Source organism: Trichomycterus rosablanca, chromosome 13 (assembly GCF_030014385.1).
Source record: "Trichomycterus rosablanca isolate fTriRos1 chromosome 13, fTriRos1.hap1, whole genome shotgun sequence".
Classification (NCBI taxonomy): domain Eukaryota; kingdom Metazoa; phylum Chordata; class Actinopteri; order Siluriformes; family Trichomycteridae; genus Trichomycterus; species Trichomycterus rosablanca.
Window position 1 is genome coordinate 3,523,664 of NC_086000.1, and position 22,893 is coordinate 3,546,556.

The window sequence follows — 22,893 nt, forward strand, 5'->3', positions numbered from 1 at the left end:
AAGATAAACCATAAAAACTATTTCATCACAAGCTATTCTGACTCTAAATGAGCATTTTTAAAGGTACAACCCCAAATCCGAAAAGTTGGGACAGTATGAAACTTCATATACTGAACAACTACAAATTTGAAAGGACAATTCAAACAATCGTGACTCAAGGGCCCAACAATAACAACCATTCTTCTCTGAAGAATGTAAATAAGCTCAGTTCACTGTGTTTGCTTTGTAAAATGCTTACATAATAGTAATAGGTTATAAATAGGTCATAAATCGTGTAATAAAGCTCAAAAATGTGACAACACACCCTGATTGGTCACCATACATGTTTAGGATTCAATTTTCAGCAAGTTGTGTCACAAAAAATATCAAACTGGCAGCTCATGAAGAACATCAGAAAGTGAGTATAATATATTGACACAGAATTCAGGCAGCATTTTGTATAGTAGTAATTTTTAATATATAAATAAAAATACATTCACATACAGTAACAAAAAGTGTCAGTAAAAACACAAATAATTAAATACACATTATTACATTTTTGTTCAAACAAGCAGGAAATGCAGCTTCTTTGTTTAGTCGTTCGTTTGTCCAATGCTTTCTGTTGGAAAAACAAACAAAAAGGTTAATAACACATTAACACACATTTACTAAACATATCAACCACTTAATTGGGTGGGTAGCGCTGTCGCCTCACAGCACGAAGGTCCTGGGTTCGATCCCCAGGTGGGGCGGTCCGGGTCCCCGTGTCCGCGTGGGTTTCCTCCGGATGCTCCGGTTTCCTCCCACAGTCCAAAGACGTGCAAGTGAGGTGAATTGGAGACACTAAATTGTCCATGACTGTGTTCTATAGAACCTTGTGAACTGATGAATCTTGTGTAATGAGTAACTACCGTTCCTGTCATGAATGTAACCAAAGTGTAAAACATGACGTTAAAATCCTAATAAACAAACAAACAAACCACTTAATTAGGTACAGCTACCTATTACATGCATGTTCTGGCATTCAGAAGAACTTAATGGATGCTCGGTGCACTCTTATGTATAAGAACCAGCACTGTACCCTTGTAAATCATGGGCATTGTGTAGTAGGAGAAGAACCAACATAAAGTTCAAAAGCCAACAAATATCATAATTAGTGTTTGTTTTGTTTTATTAGGATTTTAACGTCATGTTTTACACTTTGGTTACATTCATGACAGGAACGGTAGTTACTCATTACACAAGATTCATCAGTTCACAAGGTTATATCGAACACAGTCATGGACAATTCAGTGTCTTCAATTCACCTCACTTGCACGTCTTTGGACTGTGCGAGGAAACCGGAGCACCCGGAGTAAACCCACACGCAGACATGGGGAGAACATGCAAACTCCACACAGAAAGGACCTGGACCGCCCCACCTGGGGATTGAACCCAGGACCTTCTTGCTGTGAGGCGACAGCTCATAATTAGACAGTGTGTTAATGCGTAACTTGTACATCTGTGTAGGCACCATTAATACTAAGCTGTATATATGATGTTTGGAGCATCATATGCTGTACCCTAGACCATTTCTCTGGGCTGTCCCTGCTTGTTTTAGCATCGAGCTACATTAAATATCTTGTTCATGTGCTGTTTTTAACAAAATACAGGTCAGAAGGAATTACAAACCACTGCAACTCTGATTAACATTTTCCTACTGTCCCATTTATTTTGGAAATAGGTTTGCAAAATGACTAGGTACAAAAGATGACGAGCATTCTGGTACTTCCATTTCTGAGAGAATCACTGGGTGTCAGATGAATCCCTGTTGAATTCGTACAAGTGCTCCGGAGTCCGGTTCTTACCTGTATGTAAGACAGGTGCCACTGAATGGAAGGACTGACTGCTGTCCTGCACAGATGTGGCAGACTCAGTTCTCTGTAATACACACAGAAATAAGAATTAAACTGAGAAGTCGGCCAGTGAAATTGCACCATTTTAGTCTCATACTGGCTGGGTGAGAAGGCCCAGAGTGTAAACATGTATGCCATACAATGCAAGCGTACATTGTTTACCATCAAGCAAGACGTGTATTGTCCTGGGCCTGCAAAGAATTTGACAGAACAAGGAGACTTTTATGTAAAACAGCATCTAGTTTAAAACGTCCATAGCAATTTTAAGCAAGAGACTACTTTAAAAAGCCCATCTGACGATCAAGCAGGCTGAAACACAATGCAGTGGACACAACATCACAGGCCAAAAGCGATGATCGGTGTTGCTGTCCTCATGATGATCTTACCAGAATCCATTCCCACTTGGGAAAGACTGCAGAGCCAGAAGCTGACTGCTCATTGGTACTGAAGCTGTACGGTGGAAGGCCAAAACTCTGCCAATCGGAGCTGGTTGTGTCAGAGTTCGTGGTGTTTTCTTCCACCGGTGGAGAACCGAGTCCTTCAGTCACAGGGGTCTGAAAAGCCATGGAACATTCTGCTGTGTCGTCGTGCGTCATCTCAGGAGACAGAGACTGAAAGACGTCTGCGTACAAGCAGAACATAGAACACGGTGTTTAGACAAACATTTAAGTGGCTTTAAATTGTACAAGACAAGCTGTATGCAAAGATTTTGACCCCACTGGCTAACTAACATGTTTTGATAGTTGATTGGTCGATGTGGGTTTAAGGCTAAACTGCACATCCTCTCCAGGAAATGCAGTCAACAGGGCATGTATGCAAAATCATCCAGCATGACGGGCTTGGCAGAGGGTCAGTGATAGTTGGAGAAGGCATTTTGAGGGTAGTATTAACCGCTATGTCAGGGTTTTTTGAACTTTTTTTCCATGTTTTTTTACGCGACCTACTCAACACAATGCATCTTACTCTCTCTATACAAGATGTAACATAAAGCCACCACAAGGGGGTGTTCGCGTACTAGTTTTTAAAATAATTATTAGTTTTCTCCGCGACCCATTTGTTTCGGCTCGACCCACCTAAGAGTCGCGACCCAGGGTTTGAAAAATCCTGATGATTTTGGTTTCCACTGACCGTTGTTACATCATTTTACATTGTTGTTACATCTTTATTACATCACTTCTCTACAAATTATGTGAGTTATTGAGATTAGTAAATCAGTAAAGATTTTCAACTAGAATATTTTGTTCATCGAGACCAGATTTTTTTTTTTTTCACTTTTTTGAGCAGTGTAGTGGTGTTTGACATAGAGGATTGGTGAAAAATTTCCAAAAGCAGAAAGAAAATACATTTATTTTAACATTGCTTTACTGCAAAGGGTGCGATTTTCAATTTACTTCAAAAAAACATCACTTAAAATGAGCTGCTCATACTTTTGCATACAAGAGTACACTAGGAGGAAAGATCTACATTTTATCACGCCTTACCCTGCATTGTTGTATTGGAAGAATTCCTGTCCACCAGGGGGCACTGTGTAAGGGATGAGTGTAGCTGTAAAGGTGCAAAGGTCCCAGTATCATCGTGCCTCTCTAGTCCAGAGCTTAAAGCCGTGTTCCCAATTACTCCTGGGGACACGCTGCCTCCTAACGCAGATATAACCAACCCAATCAGACCTTAATAACCTGCTGTATCAAAGGGTTTAAGTAAATACAGGAAGTTTGTGGTACCTGAAAGAACAGATCTGAGTGATATATCCATCTCTTTAGTGTATTTCTCGATGATGTACTGCAGACTGCTGTTGTGCAGCGTGGACTCGCTCGGCCCAGGCAGACCACAAGCACACGAGGCGCTGGAGCAGATCGGAGAGGCTCCGGCTTTCCTTCCAGACTGACCGCTGATTACAGACGAATCTGATTATGAAAAGATGATGAACAAAACAGTTACGCCTTTACTCTTCTACAAGGTTTCTTTATCACAAGCAAGGGAAGCAAAGAGGGCCTCAAAGCACCTTCTACCGGCCAACATAAGTGTAGTGTAGTCTAATGCCGTGATTCATGATTTTGGCAGACGCAGAAACCCTAAGACAGTAGGCGGATGTAAACTGTACGTACTGCTTCACACACAAAACACACCTGTGATGGTGCAGTTGGGGTCATGTTGGTCACTTGATAAATAGCTGCCCGTTGAGAGGGTGGTGGACGTGTGACAATCTGACTGAGGTGAGACTCCATCCTGTGGTAGGGCCGTCTTCAACTGGAAACGCATGGCAGTCACGAACACGCACATGGATACACAGACACATACACACCCATGCAGAGTAGTACAATTACAGAGTGATTAACTTACCTTGTCAACCTGATATTCACTTATGAGACCTGAAACGAGAGAAAAAACTCATTTTTGTACATATTAGTTTACATTTACGTTTTCAGCATTTAGCAGACACCTTTACCCAAAGCGACTTACATTACAGTTACACTATACAGTCTGAGAAATTGAGGGTTAAGGGCCTTGCTCAAGGACCCAACAGCAGCAACCTGGCAGTGGTGGGGCTTGAACCAGCGACCCTCTGATCACTGGTCCAGCACCTTAACCACTAGGCTACAGCTAGCTAGTTTACACACACGACCGATCAGAGACGTGCCGTTGCCAGATGCTTCTTTATACCAGCCAGCAGTGAATTCTCACAGAGAGCTGTACTGTATACAGATGCACCACGCGATGCCCTACGTGCATCCTCGACTACTTCTACATATCTCTAGCGTTCGGCGTTCACCTACTTGAGTTCAGATGCCCGTGTTCTTCTGCGTGTGAAGCTGACGTTTCCAGCTGTAACATGTCTCTCCACGACAGCCCGCCCGTTTTGCACGTGCTGTCCGGCGACGCTGTGATCTCCGAGCCTGAGCCCAAGCCCCGACTGCTTCCAGATCCCACGACGGGTGGAGTCAGAGAGACGCTGTAGGAATAATCGGAATCCTCGGCCAGAGACCTCTCCGAGCAGGGCTCGTTACCTGAATCCGAAGCAGATACAGTACATCTCTGTATTTATTATACGAAAGGCTTCCATGTTCCCTTTTATTTTGGTTAATTGTTAAATGCTGTAAATAAAACACTGCTAGTTTAACCTGATCATCTCAGTGACATGAGATTGCCTTGATTTTCTATAAGCATAAACCAGAACATGATTGGCACTCAGGTGGCGCAGTGGTCTATCACGCTAGCCCACCAACACTGTTATCTGGGTTCGAACATCAGCCTGCCAAGTGTCTGCACTGACACGGCTGGCTTTGTCTGAGGATCTTCGGGTGTCGGCTATGTATGCAATGGACTGACGCCCTGTCCAGGATATTCCTTAACAACAAAAGTGTGTGTACCTGCATCCAGGGTCAAATTGGCTGGAGTGTCCACTTCCTGGATGGTGCTGAGTTTATGCTGCTCCAAGTCCTGCAGGATGTAATGAAACGTGCGGGGCGGGCAGGAGACCGGGTTCTTCATTCGTACTCCGTTCGTCAAATCACAAGGTCCTGAGGATAGACGTGTTAGTAAAGTGCCTCATGGGTAAAAGCAGCATAGTGTTTCCTGTCTCGATTTAAAATTGGTTGACTGTATAAAACTGTCAGGATGTTTTAGTGGCAAAAAGTTTGTGAACCCCTCTGAATCACCTGCATTGCTGCATTATGTACTGAGGGGGGTTTAATTGGCCATATGGTCAGCTGTAATGCAAAAATACACACAAAGCTTTTAATTCATGATGATGTTCACAGCCAAGCAAGCTTCATAGCAGTGGGGTTGAAGGCTGTAGCAAAAGGAAAAAAATACAACGATTATATGCTTGCGCAACAGTCTTTTAAAGCTTGCTCGGCTATAGACAGTGTCACCAATGTTCCAGCAGCTTCTAATTCATGGCTTTTTGAGCCTCTTTGAGCACAGAAACAACACCAAGGAATAAGGAAGGCAAGCCACAAAGGTAGACGCCGTTATTGTACCATCTTTACTACCAAATAATAATGCAAGTAATTGGGGGTGTGGGTTGTAGATGTGCCTTGTAAAAAAAAAAAAAAAAAAAAAAAAGGATGTGTTTCTGTGAACCATGACATGATAAGCTGGAAATGAGACAAATGACTCACAAATGAACAAAATTTTTCAGTTTTTCCTCCTAATACGACGAATGACCCCAAATTATGCAAACAGCACAGACTCACCGCTGGGCACAGTCGAGGGCGGATGGTCTGAGGGCTGATGGATCGACGTAGTGGCTACATGTGGTCCGTTACTCTTTTGATGAGCATCCGTTAGAGAAAACTGATCACCCTGTGTTTCCAGTGAGCTTGACTCGTCCTAACACCATAATAAATAAAATAAATAATATTACAGAAATGTATATTGCGAAAAAAATAATACACCCCTTTTCCTCTAATTCTATGTCATATTAAATTCACAATTGTGAAACTGCTGCTGGCAAAACCCCCAATTTGATCCAAGAGACAGGGATCATCATGGATAATAAAGCTAATCTATATTTTGCTTATCTTTACTATACTGATAGACCTATTTATCCCAGTGAAGCAATTAAAAACCGCTGAGCCATTTCGTTTTGTCTGTGAACTAATAGGGTTTGGAAACTGTAAAAATAAAAAATTAAGACTGCAAGGGGGGTTAATACTTCTTCAAGGTTCTGATTCCAAAAGTAACAACACACTACCAACCATGTTTGCCGCTGTACGTTCTGCTCTGAGTAAAGCCTGCAGAAGATCTCTCTGCTTCCTCATCTGCTCTCTGACCTGCCGATTTCTTTCCGCCTCACGCGATCCGGTCCACCCGACATCCTCCGGCTGGACATTTTCAGGCTCTGAACTCATAAGCGAGGATAATTCGGAGCTTAGAGCCGGCCGTGTGTGGGAGGCGGAAGACCTGTTGCTCAGCAGAAGTTCGAGAAACAAGGAGGGTGCCGGTAGCGGCACTTCTCTGAGATCGTGCGATAACGGGGCAGCTTCTTGTACTGGAATCAATTCCAAGCTGTCGTCTTCCAGTTCATGGGTGACAATGTCAGGCACAGGGGAACTAGGGTGGCTGGTCGTATCTTGCATGGTCACGATGGGGGTGGGACTATTCCGAGAAGGCATAGTCACCAGTGTTGGGTCAGGACGGATTGTAGACTCTGCAAAAAGATCTTTAGCTTCTGCTGCTGCGGTCTCGCAAGACTCAGGGTGTCTAGTAGCAGGGTACAAAGGGTGCATGGTGACAGTTTGATCGACAGAAGGAAAAGGGAAACTAGTCTGGTCCTCAGTAGAAGATGGTGGTGATTGTGGTGCCGTCGTGGGGATAGAGTATCGTAATTTTAAAGTTTGTTTGTACTCGTCCAGCCGTCGGAAACCTTCTTCAAGAGACTTTTTATGAATTCTGAAACACAAAACAAACGGCTTTTAAAGCCTGAGGCTGTATTACAATGGATGATGCATCAGTGGCAAATAGTATAGAGAATAGTAACAAACACTAATTGCCGTGTTCTAATTTGTCATGTATTTAATACAGTATGATGTGGATTGGGACACAGCCATAGACTTTGTGTAAACTGGATGTGAGAACTAAAACAACATCATGTCAATACAAGATGCAAGAAAAACTGTAAAACATAAAATAATACATTTCCATCAATAAATAATTCCAATAAGTCAACATGAGGTCCCGACCCCAAGTCTGAGACGCGCTGCACTGACCGATTCTGTTGAAGGAGTCTCTGCTGATACTGCTGGAGTCTCTGAGTGTGTGTAGCGTCCGACACGGGAGCCGCCACCTTCACCTGCTCAGAAACACGTAGCAAAGGTTAAAGGTTTTCTAATTAGATATAGAACATATATACATCAGACTGGCATGTGCCCCCCCCACCAGACATTGTGCAGGAGAGACATGCACTGCCATCCAGCCTAAAGAGGCAGTAATTGCAGCAGCAATAAAAAACCCTGTTGTCCCACCTTTCTACAGACATACAGCTAATTGTGGTATATAAAAGGGCAAGCTGTAGCCTAGGGGTTAAGGTACTGGACTAGTAATCAGAAGGTCGCTAGTTCAAGCCTCAAAGCTGCCAGGTTGCTGCTGCTGGGCCCTTGAGCGAGGCCCTTAACCCTCAATTGCTCAGACTGTATACTGTAACTGTAATGCCGTGAATGTAATTGTCTGGCCGATCGACAGCACAGCCGAAATTCTTGAATACTTTTTTAACGTTCTGATGCACAAAAGTAACAATATACTACCAACCACTGCCAACCACTGCCAAGTAGGGATGTCCCGATCACGTTTTTTTGTTCCCGATCCCGATCTTTAATTTTGATCCCGATCCGATACCGATTCTCAAACCGATACTTGTATTTTCTAGATATTGTCTAGATAAGAACTAGATAATACTGTTCACACAGTGCACACTTCAAGTACATTACAGTTATTCAAATTAATCCAATGTACATGTTTAACAACTGAACAGCTCTGCAGTGCTGAAGGAAAAAAATTGCCTGCATCCAAGCTATTGCTTAATGTTCTTTTACAAAATAAAAGTAAACAAACCTAGTGCAGCATTGTAGTAAAAACTTTATATTCAAAGAACATAATTCTGTTTAATGCAGTGATACACTAAAAATGAACAAAAATCTCCACTCACAAGTGGTGTAGCAGCTTTACAGTAAAACCTGAATACCAAAATAAAATGGAAAGTCAATCTTTTGTTATGAAGGAAAGCCAGTTCTTAAAGTGCTTGTATTGTGACAATGGTTTGATGGACGTTTCTACGCAAAGTGAGTGTGTTTTGACCCTTTGGGGCTTCCATAGTGCATGGGATAGCGTGCTCGGCTCTGGCTGTCCGCTATTCGGAACAGAAGAAGTTAATAAAGTGTTTTGCTCCTGACAATTTGTGAATATAGCGTGTATTTTATTTCTTTATTAAGCGAGTGCATCACTACGACGCTCGGTTACATAACTAAGCCAATCAGAGAGCTTGATACTGAGATGTCGTTCAGTCTTGTAACACGTAAACTGTATGTTATGGTCCTGAAGTTTTCCTACTCGGATTAAAAGTTATTGTTTTGTAAACCGGAGTGATCCTCGACTCACACACCGTATAAACAGTAAAATTCTACAGTAATGAACGCAGCTCTGCTCCCACCGCCTCGTGAAACGCTCGCATTACAGACATTACACCGCTGTTGGACAGCGGACATGCTGACGTAAAACAAAAGATCGGGTTATGATCGATTTCCGATCAGTTAAAAATGCCTTGATCGGCCCCGATCACGATCTGTGAGATCGGATCGGGACATCCCTACTGCCAACCGTGATCAACCGCCTCTTGATCAAGGGGCCGAGGCCTTTCAATCAGCCAACAGAGGCGCTAAATGCAGCAGTGATAAGGAACCCCCGTTGTCCCTACTTCCTACAGACACACAGCCAACTGCGTCTGTGTAGACGCCCGGCCGGTCAGCCGCACAGCAGAGATGGGCTAGCACATCAGGTCTAAAGCCCTGCAATGGACTTCCTTGCACCAGTTGTTTTTTCTGAAGGAACACATCCTGCTACCTTGACCAGAATAAAGTTGATGAGAATGAAATGAAATCACGGCACACACACAAATATCTTTAGACCAATCAATGGCCTGCACTGTTTCTAGCTCCACCCACACTCACTGCTTCAGCTCAACATACTTGGTCATTTCTTGTCCTTTCAGGTACCGTTTATGGATTGTTGTGATATTTCTAGGCAATGGTATATGAATAAAGACGATTAATATTACCATAGAACCCATACCTGTAGACAGGCTGAACCATTTCACCCCCAGCCAAAAGACTCACCTCAGGAGGAGGTTCAGGGATCAGTTCCTGTGATGATCTTGGAGCCTCATGTACAGTACTCATTCCAGACTGCACTTGCACGGTCTCCTGTAGTCTCTGCCTGTGCAGTTGTGCCTCCTCTAGCTGAACCTCTAATTGACGCTGTTTCTCCTTTAACTCCTCTAACAGGGCGAGCTGTTCCTGTTGCTGCCTGTTCAGATCCTCCTCCTGGACCAGAAAGAGGGAGGAAAAGCACAACAGTTCACTCGACTGACCGTGAGCATGAGCTAGCTGGACGTGTCATTTTAAAACCACGGGCATTAATCTGAGGTTGTGCCGCCCTCCTCCTTTGTGGGAATCTGTGCCCATTCAGTTAAAAGAGAATGTTTGATGTCAGGCATGGATGTTTTAAATCACTATTTGCACTATTTAATCACTATCACTATTTAACCACTATATTATTGTGCATATTTGTTTATTCATTAGGATTTTAAAGTCATGTTTTACACACTTTGGTTACATTCATGACAGATCAGGTAGTTAGTGGTTACACAAGATTCATTAGATGAAGGTTTCATGTCAAACACATCGACACAGTCATGGAGAATTTTGTATCTTTAATAAACTTCACTGCATGTTTTTGGACTGTGGGAGGAAACCGGAGCTCCTGGAGGAAACCCACACAGACACGGGGAGAACACGCAAACTCCACACAGAAAGGACCCGGACGGCTCCACCTGGAAATTGAACCCAGTACCTGAGCCGTGCCGCCCTATTGTGCATATTTAGCCAATCCTTTGATCTTGAACTTGTAGTGCACTATGTGACCAAAAGTAAGTGGACACATGAGCTTGTTGGACAGTTAATTAAAAATCACGGGCATTAATATTAAGTTGCTCCTCCTCTGCGGCTATACCTTCCTACACTGTTTTGAGCATGTATTCCATGAGGATTAGGAGTGAGTCTGTGGGAATTTGTTCCCATTTAGTAAAGTAAAAATGATAGAATTATAGTGTGGCTGAAATATCCAGAAATTAGAAGGGGGTGTCCACATACTTTTAGCTATATAATGTATTTGCCAGTGTTATCTATTATGAAACCAGAAATGGCTAGAAGATTCCTAGCATTTACTTACTGTCACCTGCCTGTCCACTTCTGTGAGATGTTCCTCATGCTGCTTCATGGTACCAGCCACAATAGAACCTTCACTCACCTTAGAACCTAAAAAACACAAAGAAAGCAATTTTAAATAACTCACATTTCACAGACAGATACAACAAGATACAAAACAAGGCAATTCTGAGCTCACTGACTCGTCTCGGACGTTAACGTGTCGGCTGTGCCCTCCTCCAGGCTGGACGCTTGCTGCCACTCGTGGTCTATCACAGGTCCCATTTCGTTGCTGGTGTTCTCCGTTACAACCCTTCCCTGACTCTGCAGAGGCTCCCGTCTGCCCCACTGGTCCCTCTGAGCTCGAATGCGATCCAGCAGCCTCCGCAGTGCCGGCCTGCCCGTGCTCCGTACAGGCGCTGAACTCCCTACCCGAATATTTACCGAACAAAACAGTTAAAACATTCACAGTAATGATATTCTCATGCGCTGCAGCTAAGTTTACTAACGCACTTTCTCACCAATGGGTCGAGCATCAACAGGTTCCTCTGGCGCCTCGGCCCCGTCGCTTGGCGTCACGCCGGGATCGAAGCTCACGTCCAGGTCCTGGTCCCGTCCTGATTCACTGTGACTTGTAGCAGATGGGACAGGAAGAGGAAGAGGCTCGGACTCCAGCTGGAGTATCAAGTCACCTCTGAGCTCTGAAAAAAGATCAAAGCATCATCGAATTGGATATGACTAGATTAGGAGTCCTTATTACTGAGGTAGTACCTCTCAGCTGCATGCATAACACTCATATGGTGGTTTCGAATGGGAAGCATTAGCGAGTGATGCAACATCTGCACTATACAGCTGTTGTACATAAAACTCTTACCTCTCTCTTCAGTGCACAAGTCCTGGAAGGCGATCTCCAGCTCTCTCTGCTGCTCTGCCCTTAGGTCGTCCTGTCTGTACAGAGGCTGGAAGATCTGCGCTGGCACGGTACTCACCAAGTGCCTGCGCCTCTGCAGATCGGCTTGCTGCAAACGGCCCAGCTCACACAGCAGCCGTGCTCGGTCCTTTAAACAGACCGGACAAGCGTGCTCTTGTTAAATGTGCAAATAAAAAAGAAAAAGAAAAGGGATTTTAAATAGAATACCATGAATTTATCATCAGTTCTCTGCCTGGGAGGAACGCAAGGGCATTACCACATGGGTAGTGGTAGCTTAGTGGATAAGGTACTTCACCTGGGTGACTTTTTCTTTCCGAAGGGCGTGGTCTCCTCTGAGGCGGGCCTTCTCCAGCTGCTCCTGCCTGTCCCGGGCTCCCTCTCTCTCCAGCTCCTCCAGTCGCTGAGCTTCCAGTGCTGCTGCCTGTTCCGCACCTGACTGCAGACATATGAATGATCAGCCATGTGGTCTGGTAATACACCATCACCAAGTTACCTTGGCTGGGCCCCTGAGCAAGGCCCTCAAACCTAAATTGCTTGCATTGTATGAATTGTAGGTCATTTTGGATAAATGCCATACATGCCATTAAAATAAATGCCATGCAAATGTAAAATGTAAATGAGTCTCGGCTTCCTGTCTCGGACCACTGTCGTGAGGAACTCACCATGGCTCATCAGAGTCTCCCAGGTCTTTAGGGTTGCCCACATCTCATGCATTAAACACATGAACTACGGGTGACTATGTGTGTGTGTGTGTGTGTGTACCTGCTTCAGATCTGTTTCTCTGTCCACTGTTGTCTCAGTTATGTGATGATGCGTGACTGAATAATGCTCCATCTTGGTCGTCTTGGGTGGCAGTGAAGTCTCCATCCCAATATTCTGCCATGAAGGAAAGAGACATTAATGTGATGATAACACAGATTCAGCTCCTTGACGGACTGTGCTACTATAACAACAACCTCCATTCTTCTAAAAAGGCATTCAGCAAGGTTTTACATTAAGGGTTGAGATCAGGGCTCTCTCTAGGTCGCTAAAGTTCTTCTACAGGATGTCTTTATGAACCCTGCTTTATGTGCACAGCCAGGCACAAACTAGAGAGGGACTTTCTCAAACTGTTGCCACCAGGCTAAAAGAATATATTGTTTTGCACATAATACACCTGTTTTATACACCTGTTAGTTAAACCCAAAAGTGCTAGGCCTTATGTAAACACAGTATAAATAATACAGTGCTTTCTAGACTCGTTTCATGGATGAACTGAGAGCGGCAAGTGGTTTAGAGGCTGAGCAGCAGTTGTTTTGGATTAAAGATCCCATATAAGGACAGGTAAGCTTGTACCTCTATGGGGTTTGGAGCAGGCTGAGGAAGGCTGGTAATTCTTGATGATCGCTCCTTCTCCACTCTCAGAGCTTTCTTCCGAGCTTCAAGGGGTCTGTATGAGGAATAGAACATTCATCAAAAGCTTATATTCAACATGTCTTGTAGTAAACATCTTGGGATGCTAAGTGAAAGCTAATCATTTTACAAAATGAAAATTATATTAATGATAAGTCATCATTTATTCATTTTTATGTGTCCAGGCACAATGAAGTAAAACACCCCAGACTCCCAGACATAGTCAACCATGTCTGTATGTAGACACCTGACTGGTTGATAGCACCACTGGGGAATTGAAACCTGGATCCCAGAACTAGTGAGTTAGCATAATTTACCCAAGCACTGATAAGTCATCATTATAGAAAGGAAAATCAAATGTGACAACAAGAACGGCATGTAGATAATCATTACACATCAAGTACATCTTACAGATGTGTCCTTTTTGTACTATCAACTGAAAAACAGTATAAAAATTGTGCTTGTTCTGACCGATTACGCTGCTCCGCTTCGCTCTGTCTTTGGGTGATGAGTTCTCGAAGCGCCTTCTCATGCCTCTCTGCTGCCCGTTCTTCATTCCCCTCCCTTTTCAAAGCCAGAGCATCCCAGTCCGGCTCCTACAATCACATGCAGACATTAAAACGTGCACTATGTCACTCTGGCAGGAGGCAAAACCTACATAGCATGCAGTAATACGTGTTATACATCGTACTGCAGTAACATTAAAACATTTTATCAAGTAAAAAACTCACATTTTCTTTGGCATTGCGGTGACCCTGACCAACATCTTGGACGTTTTCTTTGTAGAGTTTCTCCAGGGTTTGTATCTTCTGTTCTTTTTCCTTTTGCCATTCATCCTGTAGAGTTGCTGCCAGATTCTGGAGCACTTTCTCCTTCCTCTCCTGCACCTCCCGCCGAACCTGGAAAGCGATGTATCGCTCCTGTTCCCGCACCTGCAAACAAAAAATAGAATTCACGATACTTCATCAACATTCAGGGAAACAATCTGTTTAGGGTTTGTGATAGAAAACTATGAGTAAGGGGCTTCTTATGAAAATCATATATAAAGGTATTTCACATATTTGAAGTGTAAGATGGTTTTCACATATCCAGTAAGAAGAACAGTGTGAACGTGCAAGCATTAACATAACAAGGATGTAAAAACAAAAGATATCTAAGAAATAACAAGACCAGAATTATTTAGAACATAGCAGACTCTATGGCACCAATATGTATCTTCTTATTTTGAATAACACATGTGTATGTAAGAATCATCTTCCTGATGATTCTCTTGCGTCCGACTCCGAGGAGGATGGGTTGGCGCTGGAGAGGGCGATAGAGGTATAAAAGACCTATGTACATTTATTTAGTTGTTCATAGAAATGCTGTATGTAAGAATCCACAATTGTGCTTTCATTAAACTTCAATCCAGCTAAAAGGAATCTCTTGTGTCCGAGTTTGCTTTCTTACAGGAAAAGTTCCACCACAGGTTCAGGACCAGATCAGGGGCAATAAATGTAGAGTGTAGCAGGTGCAGCAGGTGCAGCAGTGTTGTTGGGATTTTTGAATACATCAATAGCAAAGCTGAGAGGATAACAGTGCACCTTAAAGTGCTCGATGAGTGTAGGTTTCTTAATAATGGACCCAAGCAACTTTTTTTTATCGCTTTGTGACTTTTTTAATATCGTGATGTACCCAATATTGTTTGGTGAACCTGCTCACCTGTTGCAATCTCAGCTTCCTTCTTCTCTGTAGTTCTTCTTGAACGAGTTGAGCCTCTTCATTGGGACTCAGTCTGCTCACCTTTGTGCTTTTTCTTTTCATATCTGGATGGTACTGGTGCCACCTGTATTCTGTAATACAATTACAATATGAATTAACAACCAGCTACCCAACTCATAAAGTAGTTTGCTTATTTATAATCACAGTTATTAACCCGATTAGTCCATAAAAACTTACTCACAAAAGAAAAACACTGAGAAAAGAAAATTATACCAAAATATCCACCACAGACCAGCTGCTTCTGTTCTGCTTGACAGTTAGCTGTAGCTAGCTTAGCATAGCCTCTAGCTTCATAACGGTTCATTTCAACCTAAGCTTGTTAGCATAGCATAATTCCGTCGATATCAATAATCAATAATCATCGATTTCTAACCAGTTCTGAGGTGAAAAATTTGCTCCAATATAAATAAAAACCGAATTAAAAACAGGCTCAACAGCTGTGTTTACAAAATCTATGCCAACCAGAAACTCTTCAGTTTGAATAGACCGCCCAGTCATAAAGCCAAACATGGCGCCTGTCTTTCTTTCAGAAACCACCCACATTCAAACATCAAAACATTCAAATATATCAGTATTTTCACTTGATATATAATAATCTGTGTTTATATTTATAAATAAAGGGCTTAAATAAAGATTATGCAGTCCTCACAAAATACAACAACCTTTAATAAGTAGGTAAAAAAAAACAACATTCAGAAAACAGGTGGGAAATAAATACCACCCATACAGTGACATGTATTATTGGATACAATAAACGAATAAAAGTCGTGTTATTAAGTCATAAAGTAATTAATAAGGAATAACACAATACAAAAGTAAAATGTACAAGCATTCAGGTGATCTAAAACAAAATGTGTGCAAACTACAGGACTGTATGTAAACAATATAACGTTGTTAAAGTGCACAGCTCATTTAATCATTCTGAAAATAGAAATATTTCCATATTTCCATATAGAAATATTTGAAATCATTATTTTATCTTTCCATGAATTTATCTTTATGTAGTTTGTTTCTTTTTTGCTGCTTTTTGCTCCTAATAAAATGTGCATAGTCGTGCATTTTTCTGTATTTCCTATTGTATAAACTAGTGGACATGCAGATAATTTACTTTTAGTCTAAATATAGTTTTATATAGCAAATATGCATTAGAATAAAAGGATGAAGTGAAGTAAAACACTGAATAAAAGCAAGGTATTGCACAGTGCTGTGATGAAAACTCATTTATTTAGTTTATTTTGTATGTTTTTCTAACCTATTCACCCTTTTTCACCCAAAAACACTGAACGCAGGCAAAACTTTAAGCAAATAGGGATAAAAATGAAGTACTTTTTAAATATATAAAGGTTTTTTACAGCCTGAATAAAGGTTGTAAAAAACGGATTGACCTCTAAATGCGCTTTCCATTCTTGGCCACTAGATGTCGGTAGTGGCTCATTTTATCTTTCCTGCTCCATCTTTAACACAGTATTACATTTACATTTACATTTTCAGCATTTATTAGACGCCTTTATCCAAAGTGACTTACATTACAGTTACAGTATACAGTCTGAGCAATTGAGGGTTAAGGGCCTTGCTCAATGGCCCAACAGCAGCAACCTGGCAGTGGTGGGGCTTGAACCAGCAACCCTCTGATCACTGGTCCAGTACCTTAACCACTAGGCTACAGCTGGTATTAGAAAGTTTTAGGGGACAGGAACCTTGATCATTCTTTTGACATGTCTTTCACCTGAGTGTCCTCAAAGTTATCCAGTTTCATGTCATCTCCCAACAACATGCCACCTAAATTGCCCCTTGGCTAAGCAACTGAACTGGTGTGTGTTTAGGTTCCTGACCCACTGTGACCGTGATCACACTGAAAAGGTTACTGAAGGTAGATGACTAAATCTGGTTTACTTAATACAATGCTGCCAGTATTGAGAATCTTAGCCCTATGAGGTAAAGTAGGATGAAGTGCCCTAAGAACAAAACTCTTTACATGTAATAGAGGTGATAATGGAACCAAGATCCCCAGGACCCATGCTGCTATTAATAAACTACATTCATTGTTTGTGTTGTATTTTCAATATCTGGTGTTCTTCTATAAATGACTATGTGTTTTTAAAATTCTGATTTATTAAACGTATCCCCATTTAGTGGCAAGGGATACAGCCAAATACTTTATATTGCAATAAAATACTGTAGTAAAAAATGATTGTATTATACATATTTACATGATAAATGTACATGATGTACATAATAATGCATTTAATAATGTCCAGCTTTCAGAAATCCAACCCCAATCTTACAAGTATCAGGTCCTGATAGGAATTAAATCTTACTCTTTCCATAATGCATCTTTATATCTTAAATGATAACTGTATAAATTAAGCTTTGTAGAGTTGTATTGTAATTATTCACAGCAGGGGTTTTTCAGCTGGTCTATAGCTTTTATCCAACACTTAATTTTTCCACTCTTTCTTACTCTAGTTTTGTTTTGAGAGGCCTTTTTAGTTCTGCAGGTTTTTAACTGAGTCAAATCAGACTCCTCATTTTGAACTTTTTGTTTAGCTATTAATCTTGTTTAAAAACCCTTTGAATTCATGGATCTACTTGTGGAAAACACCAAAGAGTAATATTGTCTCATTTCCTGTTAGTCTACTTAGATCAGCAACCCATCTTCTAGATCTGGCATCTGGAGAGAGTCACTAAAAACTGACTATAAAAGGCACTAACAGCCATGCCCACGGTTCTTCTTAAACCAACCTCAGCCAGAAAACGTTTAACCCACAAAACTCACCGCATAATGCCTCAACAGTTAGCAAACATTCTTGTTTTATTCTTTCTAATTAGTAACAATGCACTATTTAGCTCAAATGCAATACAGGGGGCTGTTCTGATAACAGTGTGCTATCGGCCAACCAGGTTGTTTTATGGCAATTTTTCATCACAGTCTAGACTCAAATTATGACTAAACAATGTGTATAGCATTTAGCAGACATGTTTTCATCCAAAGTGATTCACAAATGTGATAATATACAATTCAAGCAATTTAGGGATAACCGTCATGTTCAGAGGCCCAACAGAGGCAGTAGTGGGGCTTGAACCAGCAACCTTTCAACTACTAGTCCAGGACCTTAACTGCTTGTTCATGCAAATATTGTTAATCAGTGTCTGGATGCATTGTGTGCTATAGAGTTCATTTGAAGTGCACTAATTAGAAGTTTCAATACACAATTCGAGACACAACCACTTTACTGCCATCTGGGCTCTACCTGACTGGCCTTTTCAATTTAAACTCATTTGTACCCACCCATCTTTAGGCTACACTTAATCCTATCAAAGTAATGGTCAGTCCATGTGAGATTAGTAGTAGACTTACTAATTATTTAATAACATCTGTGATGTGTCAAGATATTAATGGACCATTCATTTGCACTTGTGATAGTCTAAACTGTTTGCTTGTGTTTCAATATTGCCATTTAATCATTGACCCAATTCATCTCATTGTCTTCACGTGTGAAGAACCACAGACCACTAGAGGGTGCCTGATCGTCTGTGGTTGATCACGTTGGTTAAATGTTACAGTAAAATATTTTAATGAACGTTTTAATTTGCGGCCGCTAATTAAGCTAAATATGCAAAATAACAAGTGGCTTCATTTTCTTCTTCAAGATATTTATTTCACTTATGCAAAAAATCTCAATGCATACAAAAACAATTCTGGAGTTTATAAAACTCAGCATATCTTTACAGTCTGCAGAAATATCGAATCCCCACAAACATTAAAAATTCACCCTATATGTATAGAGTTCAAATCATAATCTGTCTATAATCCATATACATCATGCCCCAGCCCACCCACTTTATACCCAAACTGATAAAGAATATGTACACAATGAATTAATAAAACAAAATCATCTGTAAATAAAAAAAAAAGGGCGACTACAAAAACTACATTGTTAACACAGAGATAAAACACGGTGGAGGGTGCATCACTAAAAGATCTATGGAATGTAAAGTGTGTGTAGTCCGAACGGCTTGGAATGTAATCGGTCAGCAGTACACGAGGCTTGATTGTAGAATCACAAAAAAAGAAACGATTTTAAAAGAAGTAACACATCAGAGCTTCTTCCCGCCAAATGAGAGCAAATCTTTAAGCTTTGGTGTTCAAGTGTTTCGTGACCAAAGGCTGCACGGTTCGAGTGGAGAGCTGGCTCTTTTCCCACACTTCTGAAAAGCGTCGCTCCTTGTGTGTGTGGGTTCGACCCCTTCACTCCCTCGCTCTCGCCCATGAGTGGAGAAGTTTGTCCTGCACCTGCAACACGATGAGAAAGAGCAAAAAAAAAAGTGAAGTCAGCGCTCTCTCTCCTTCCCTCCACCCCCTCAATCACACACCAGCTATTCAAGCTGCAGACAGTCTGGCGCCGGCTGAAGAACTTTCATTAACCCAAGCTGATAAGAGCTGGACTCTGAGCTCACGCGGCACTCAGCTGCTCCCGCGAGCTTATTGACGAGGTTTGGAGAACTGGCTGGCAGAAACATCTTTGAAAAAGTGAAAATAATTTGTTGGAGGTGATTGTTAAGGCCGGAATCATTTGATGGTTGCCAGGTGGAGTGTCAAAGTGCCTTAAGGTTTGGTAATGCAGCCATACACTGTCTACCAGTTGAGGGTTTTTCCTTTATCATCAGAGATTTTGGTTTACTAAGATTAGCCAATAGATCCTTCACAGAGAACGAACCAGATTTTCCAGATGTGATAGAACACTGAACATAATACACCTGGGAAAAACTGACATGTGCTAATATTGGCATATTCTCTATTTTCAGTTTTATTATTCTCTAGGGTGTTTAAGTCAGTACATGAATAGAAACCCACTACTACCATTTGTAGACAACTGCCATATTAAATGTTGGCTCTATGTGGAGAACGTCTACAAGACATGGATGATGATAGAGAACGTATTATGATAGAGAAATTCAACCACATCACCCAAGCCTCGATTGGACTGACATTAACGTTTGAGTCCAACCACCACCCTTGAATTCACATCCTAGGCATTTACAAAGCAACCCAGCTTACTAATAACCAGTAGAAAAGTTAAACTGCATCTTTATCTCATTATTTGTTGGATTTATAGTGGTTACAGGCCATAAGAGATGTACAAAAAGCCTTTCTGTTGAATAACTAAGTAGGTTTAGATGCCTACCAATGTAGTCATTACTGACCATGTTAGAAACACAATGATACATTTCTTTTCAGGGATGGTTCTGGTGCCACAGAATACCTTTTGAATGAACATCAGTTCATTGTTGCACTGTCCTGCTAAGGTCAGGAAGAAAATCATTAAATGGCAGCTGGGACATCGGTGACACTCTTCGCAGGCCTGTCGTTTTAAATTGGAACCACCTACAAATAGGCAAAGCATCTTACTTGCCCAGCAGTAGAGTAAATCTAACCTGACTGTAGACAGTGTCCACGTTCCAGTAGCAGAAAATCGTATTATTAGCAGGTTATTATAATTATACATGACAGAGGTGGCAAAAAAGGTTCTTCAGTGGCACCACGATAAAAAAAAAAAACTTTGGTTGCAGATTTATAGCAAGTTTATCTTCAAGAATTGGCAACTTTTTTTGGGTAAAGTGATCTCACCATGGAAAACGAAGGGTTGGTTCTTCAGCTGCTCTCACAAGAACATACTAGAAGCTTATTAACAAGATTTGGAGAACTGGCTGGTGGAAACATCTTTAGAAAAAGTAAAAAATAATTTGTTGGAGGTGATGGTTAAGGGAGAATCATTTAATTTAATGGTTGCCAGCAGTTCCAGCAGCAGAGGTGGCAAAAAGGTTCTTCAGTGGCACCAGATTGCAGATTTATAGCAGGTTTATTTTCAAGAATTAGAAAACTTTTGGGTAAAGTGATCTCACCAGTGAAAACGAGGTGTTGGTTCTTCTAGTGGCACAGAGCTCCTTCGTTTTCTTTCGCCAAACTTCGCTTGATCTCGGAACTCTGATTGAAACAGAAAACGAAACACAACAAGGATTTAGATCCCAGATCTACCAAACTGCTGGCATGGCATGACTTGGCATGCGTATTACGCGCCTCTGGGTAGGTTTGTAGACTCACCTTTAGTACCTTCAGCATGTCGGAGTCCGTCTGGCCTTCCAGAGCGATCTGCAGATCGAAAATATAATCGATAACGTGCTGCAGGATCTCCATCTGGCTGACGGATTTGTTCTGAGGGATGCTCGGTACCAGCTCCTTCAGTCTGGAGTAACAGTCGTTCATGTCGTCCAGAGACTCCTCCGCGGGGCTCCTGCTCCGCGATATACCCAAACTCTGCTCCGAAATACAACACACGGCCTTGTAGCAGCTTCTCACCGAGCGGACAGGACTGATAGCCTTCATTTTAAACCCTGAATCCGAGCAGATATTATCCAGAGATGAAGAGATCCGACCCGAGTATCGCCAAGTGACACGCCAAAGACGCGTCGAGCTTCGTTTATATACGCTGCTCGGTTGTAGCCACGCCCCTTCTCGAACATAAACAAACCCTCATGTGAGACTCGGCCAATGAAAAGCGTTTTATGCAAATGAGGGGCGGGACGTTCAATCACCATTGGAATACGCCTCGTCAGTCAAACGTTCCTGATGGAATAAAGGAGGAATAAAGACACAATTCAGTCATTCATTATTAATAATCGCTTCATTCTGGACTCAGTCTAAACATACACCACATATAGGGCGCCAGTCTGTCTCAGGACAACACACACACACACACCTAGAACAGTCAATCCACCTTCTGCACGACTGGAAGTGAACTGGAATGCAAAACACTTCAAACCCAGTGACCAAGGGCGAGGATCAAACCTAGGTTCTCAGGATCCACGTTGCTGTGCAGCACCCACTGTACCAGCAGCAATAGGCAGGACTGGCTTTACCCTAGTGACAGGGCAACAGGGTGGCACAAGTGGTGGAGTAGGTGCTGCACAGCTGCGGGATCCAGGATTCATTTTCTGTAAGGAGTTTGGTATATCCTCTTCATGTTTGAATAGGTTTCCTCTACCCCCCTCCCCCCCCCCCCCCCACCTTCTAAAAGCATGCAAAAAATTCATTGGCTGCTCTTTTTACCCCCTACATGTGACTGAGTGAGTGGCCTGTCATAACGGTATTTTTACCAGCACTGGACACCCTGCATCCTTGATCAGGACGGAGCAAATGATATGTGCATGGTATGCGGATGCAGCATGTAATGTGGGTGCTGCACAGCCAAACTGTTCCAAGGGGGCTGGGTCAGATCCTCAGCTCCTGTTATGGTTCCTGAGGAGTTTGGTATATTCTCCTTAAGTGTGTATGAATTTCCTCCAGATATTCTGGTCGCCTTTCACCTTTTAAAAGCGTTTCTGTTTGGAATTTGGTATTTTCTCCCCATGTTTGAGTGAGATTCCTCTAGGTTTCCCTCTGTCTAAAAACATGCAAGTGTGTGCTACAGCACCCTGTCATAAAGCTATTTTCATCGGCACTGGATGGCCTGCAACCTTGATCGGGACGGAGCAAATGATATGTGCATGGTATGGTGATTCTGAATGTAATGTGAGGAATTTGAGAAATTTGGTATAGTCTCCTTAAGTGTGTATGAATGTCCTCCAGATATTCTGGTTTCCTTTTACCTTTAAAAAGCATGCAGTAGGTAGATTGGCTGCTTTAAATCGCCCATAGATTGAATTAGATAAGTTTGGGGTGTTTCCAGATGTTGCTGGGCACACCATGATCCTTATCAGGATGCAGGATAAGGCTGTCAGTATGCATATACCGTCTCCTGTTACTGCAGATGCGGAGTTTGGTATATTCTCCTCATATACTTCTCCCAGTGTGTTTCCCAGTGGACCGGCTGTTCTAAATTGCCTAAGTGTGCAAATAATTCAGTACGTGGAGTAAGTATGTTGCTCTGTGATGAATTAGCGCCCTATTCAGGGTGTATTCCATCTTCTGTGCTGGTTCTGAACCCACTGCGAATTGGACCGTGATTAAACGGTCTGT

At 42.1% G+C, this 22,893-nt stretch overlaps 2 protein-coding genes across 4 annotated transcripts; both read right to left on the reverse strand.

Annotated features, from left to right (window-relative positions):
* Positions 1-474: 474 nt before the first annotated feature.
* On the reverse strand, positions 475-15,395 carry cep295 (centrosomal protein 295). Of its 3 annotated transcripts, none has more exons than XM_063007218.1 (24): positions 15,054-15,395; positions 14,817-14,947; positions 13,847-14,047; positions 13,587-13,711; positions 13,059-13,152; positions 12,486-12,599; positions 12,019-12,159; positions 11,667-11,850; positions 11,314-11,493; positions 10,996-11,220; positions 10,818-10,903; positions 9,704-9,910; positions 7,586-7,668; positions 6,575-7,268; positions 6,071-6,206; positions 5,243-5,392; positions 4,649-4,879; positions 4,215-4,243; positions 4,001-4,121; positions 3,596-3,778; positions 3,356-3,511; positions 2,261-2,496; positions 1,827-1,899; positions 475-598 (listed from the first exon to the last, which is right to left on the reverse strand). In XM_063007218.1, exons 1-24 carry the CDS (start codon positions 15,178-15,180, stop codon positions 573-575), a joined length of 3,933 nt encoding a protein of 1,310 aa, XP_062863288.1. In that variant the 5' UTR covers positions 15,181-15,395; the 3' UTR covers positions 475-572. The 3 variants fall into 3 exon arrangements, with proteins under 3 accessions (XP_062863288.1, XP_062863290.1, XP_062863289.1); XM_063007220.1 differs by having other exon boundaries at positions 15,058-15,098; XM_063007219.1 differs by lacking the exon at positions 475-598 and adding an exon at positions 2,028-2,065.
* Positions 15,396-18,513: 3,118 nt separating this feature from the next.
* id3 (inhibitor of DNA binding 3) lies at positions 18,514-21,318 on the reverse strand. The gene is made up of 3 exons (XM_063007155.1): positions 20,980-21,318; positions 20,781-20,862; positions 18,514-19,170 (listed from the first exon to the last, which is right to left on the reverse strand). The coding sequence occupies exons 1-2, from the start codon at positions 21,259-21,261 to the stop codon at positions 20,806-20,808; spliced, it is 339 nt and encodes a 112-aa protein (XP_062863225.1). The 5' UTR covers positions 21,262-21,318; the 3' UTR covers positions 18,514-19,170; positions 20,781-20,805.
* Positions 21,319-22,893: the final 1,575 nt, after the last annotated feature.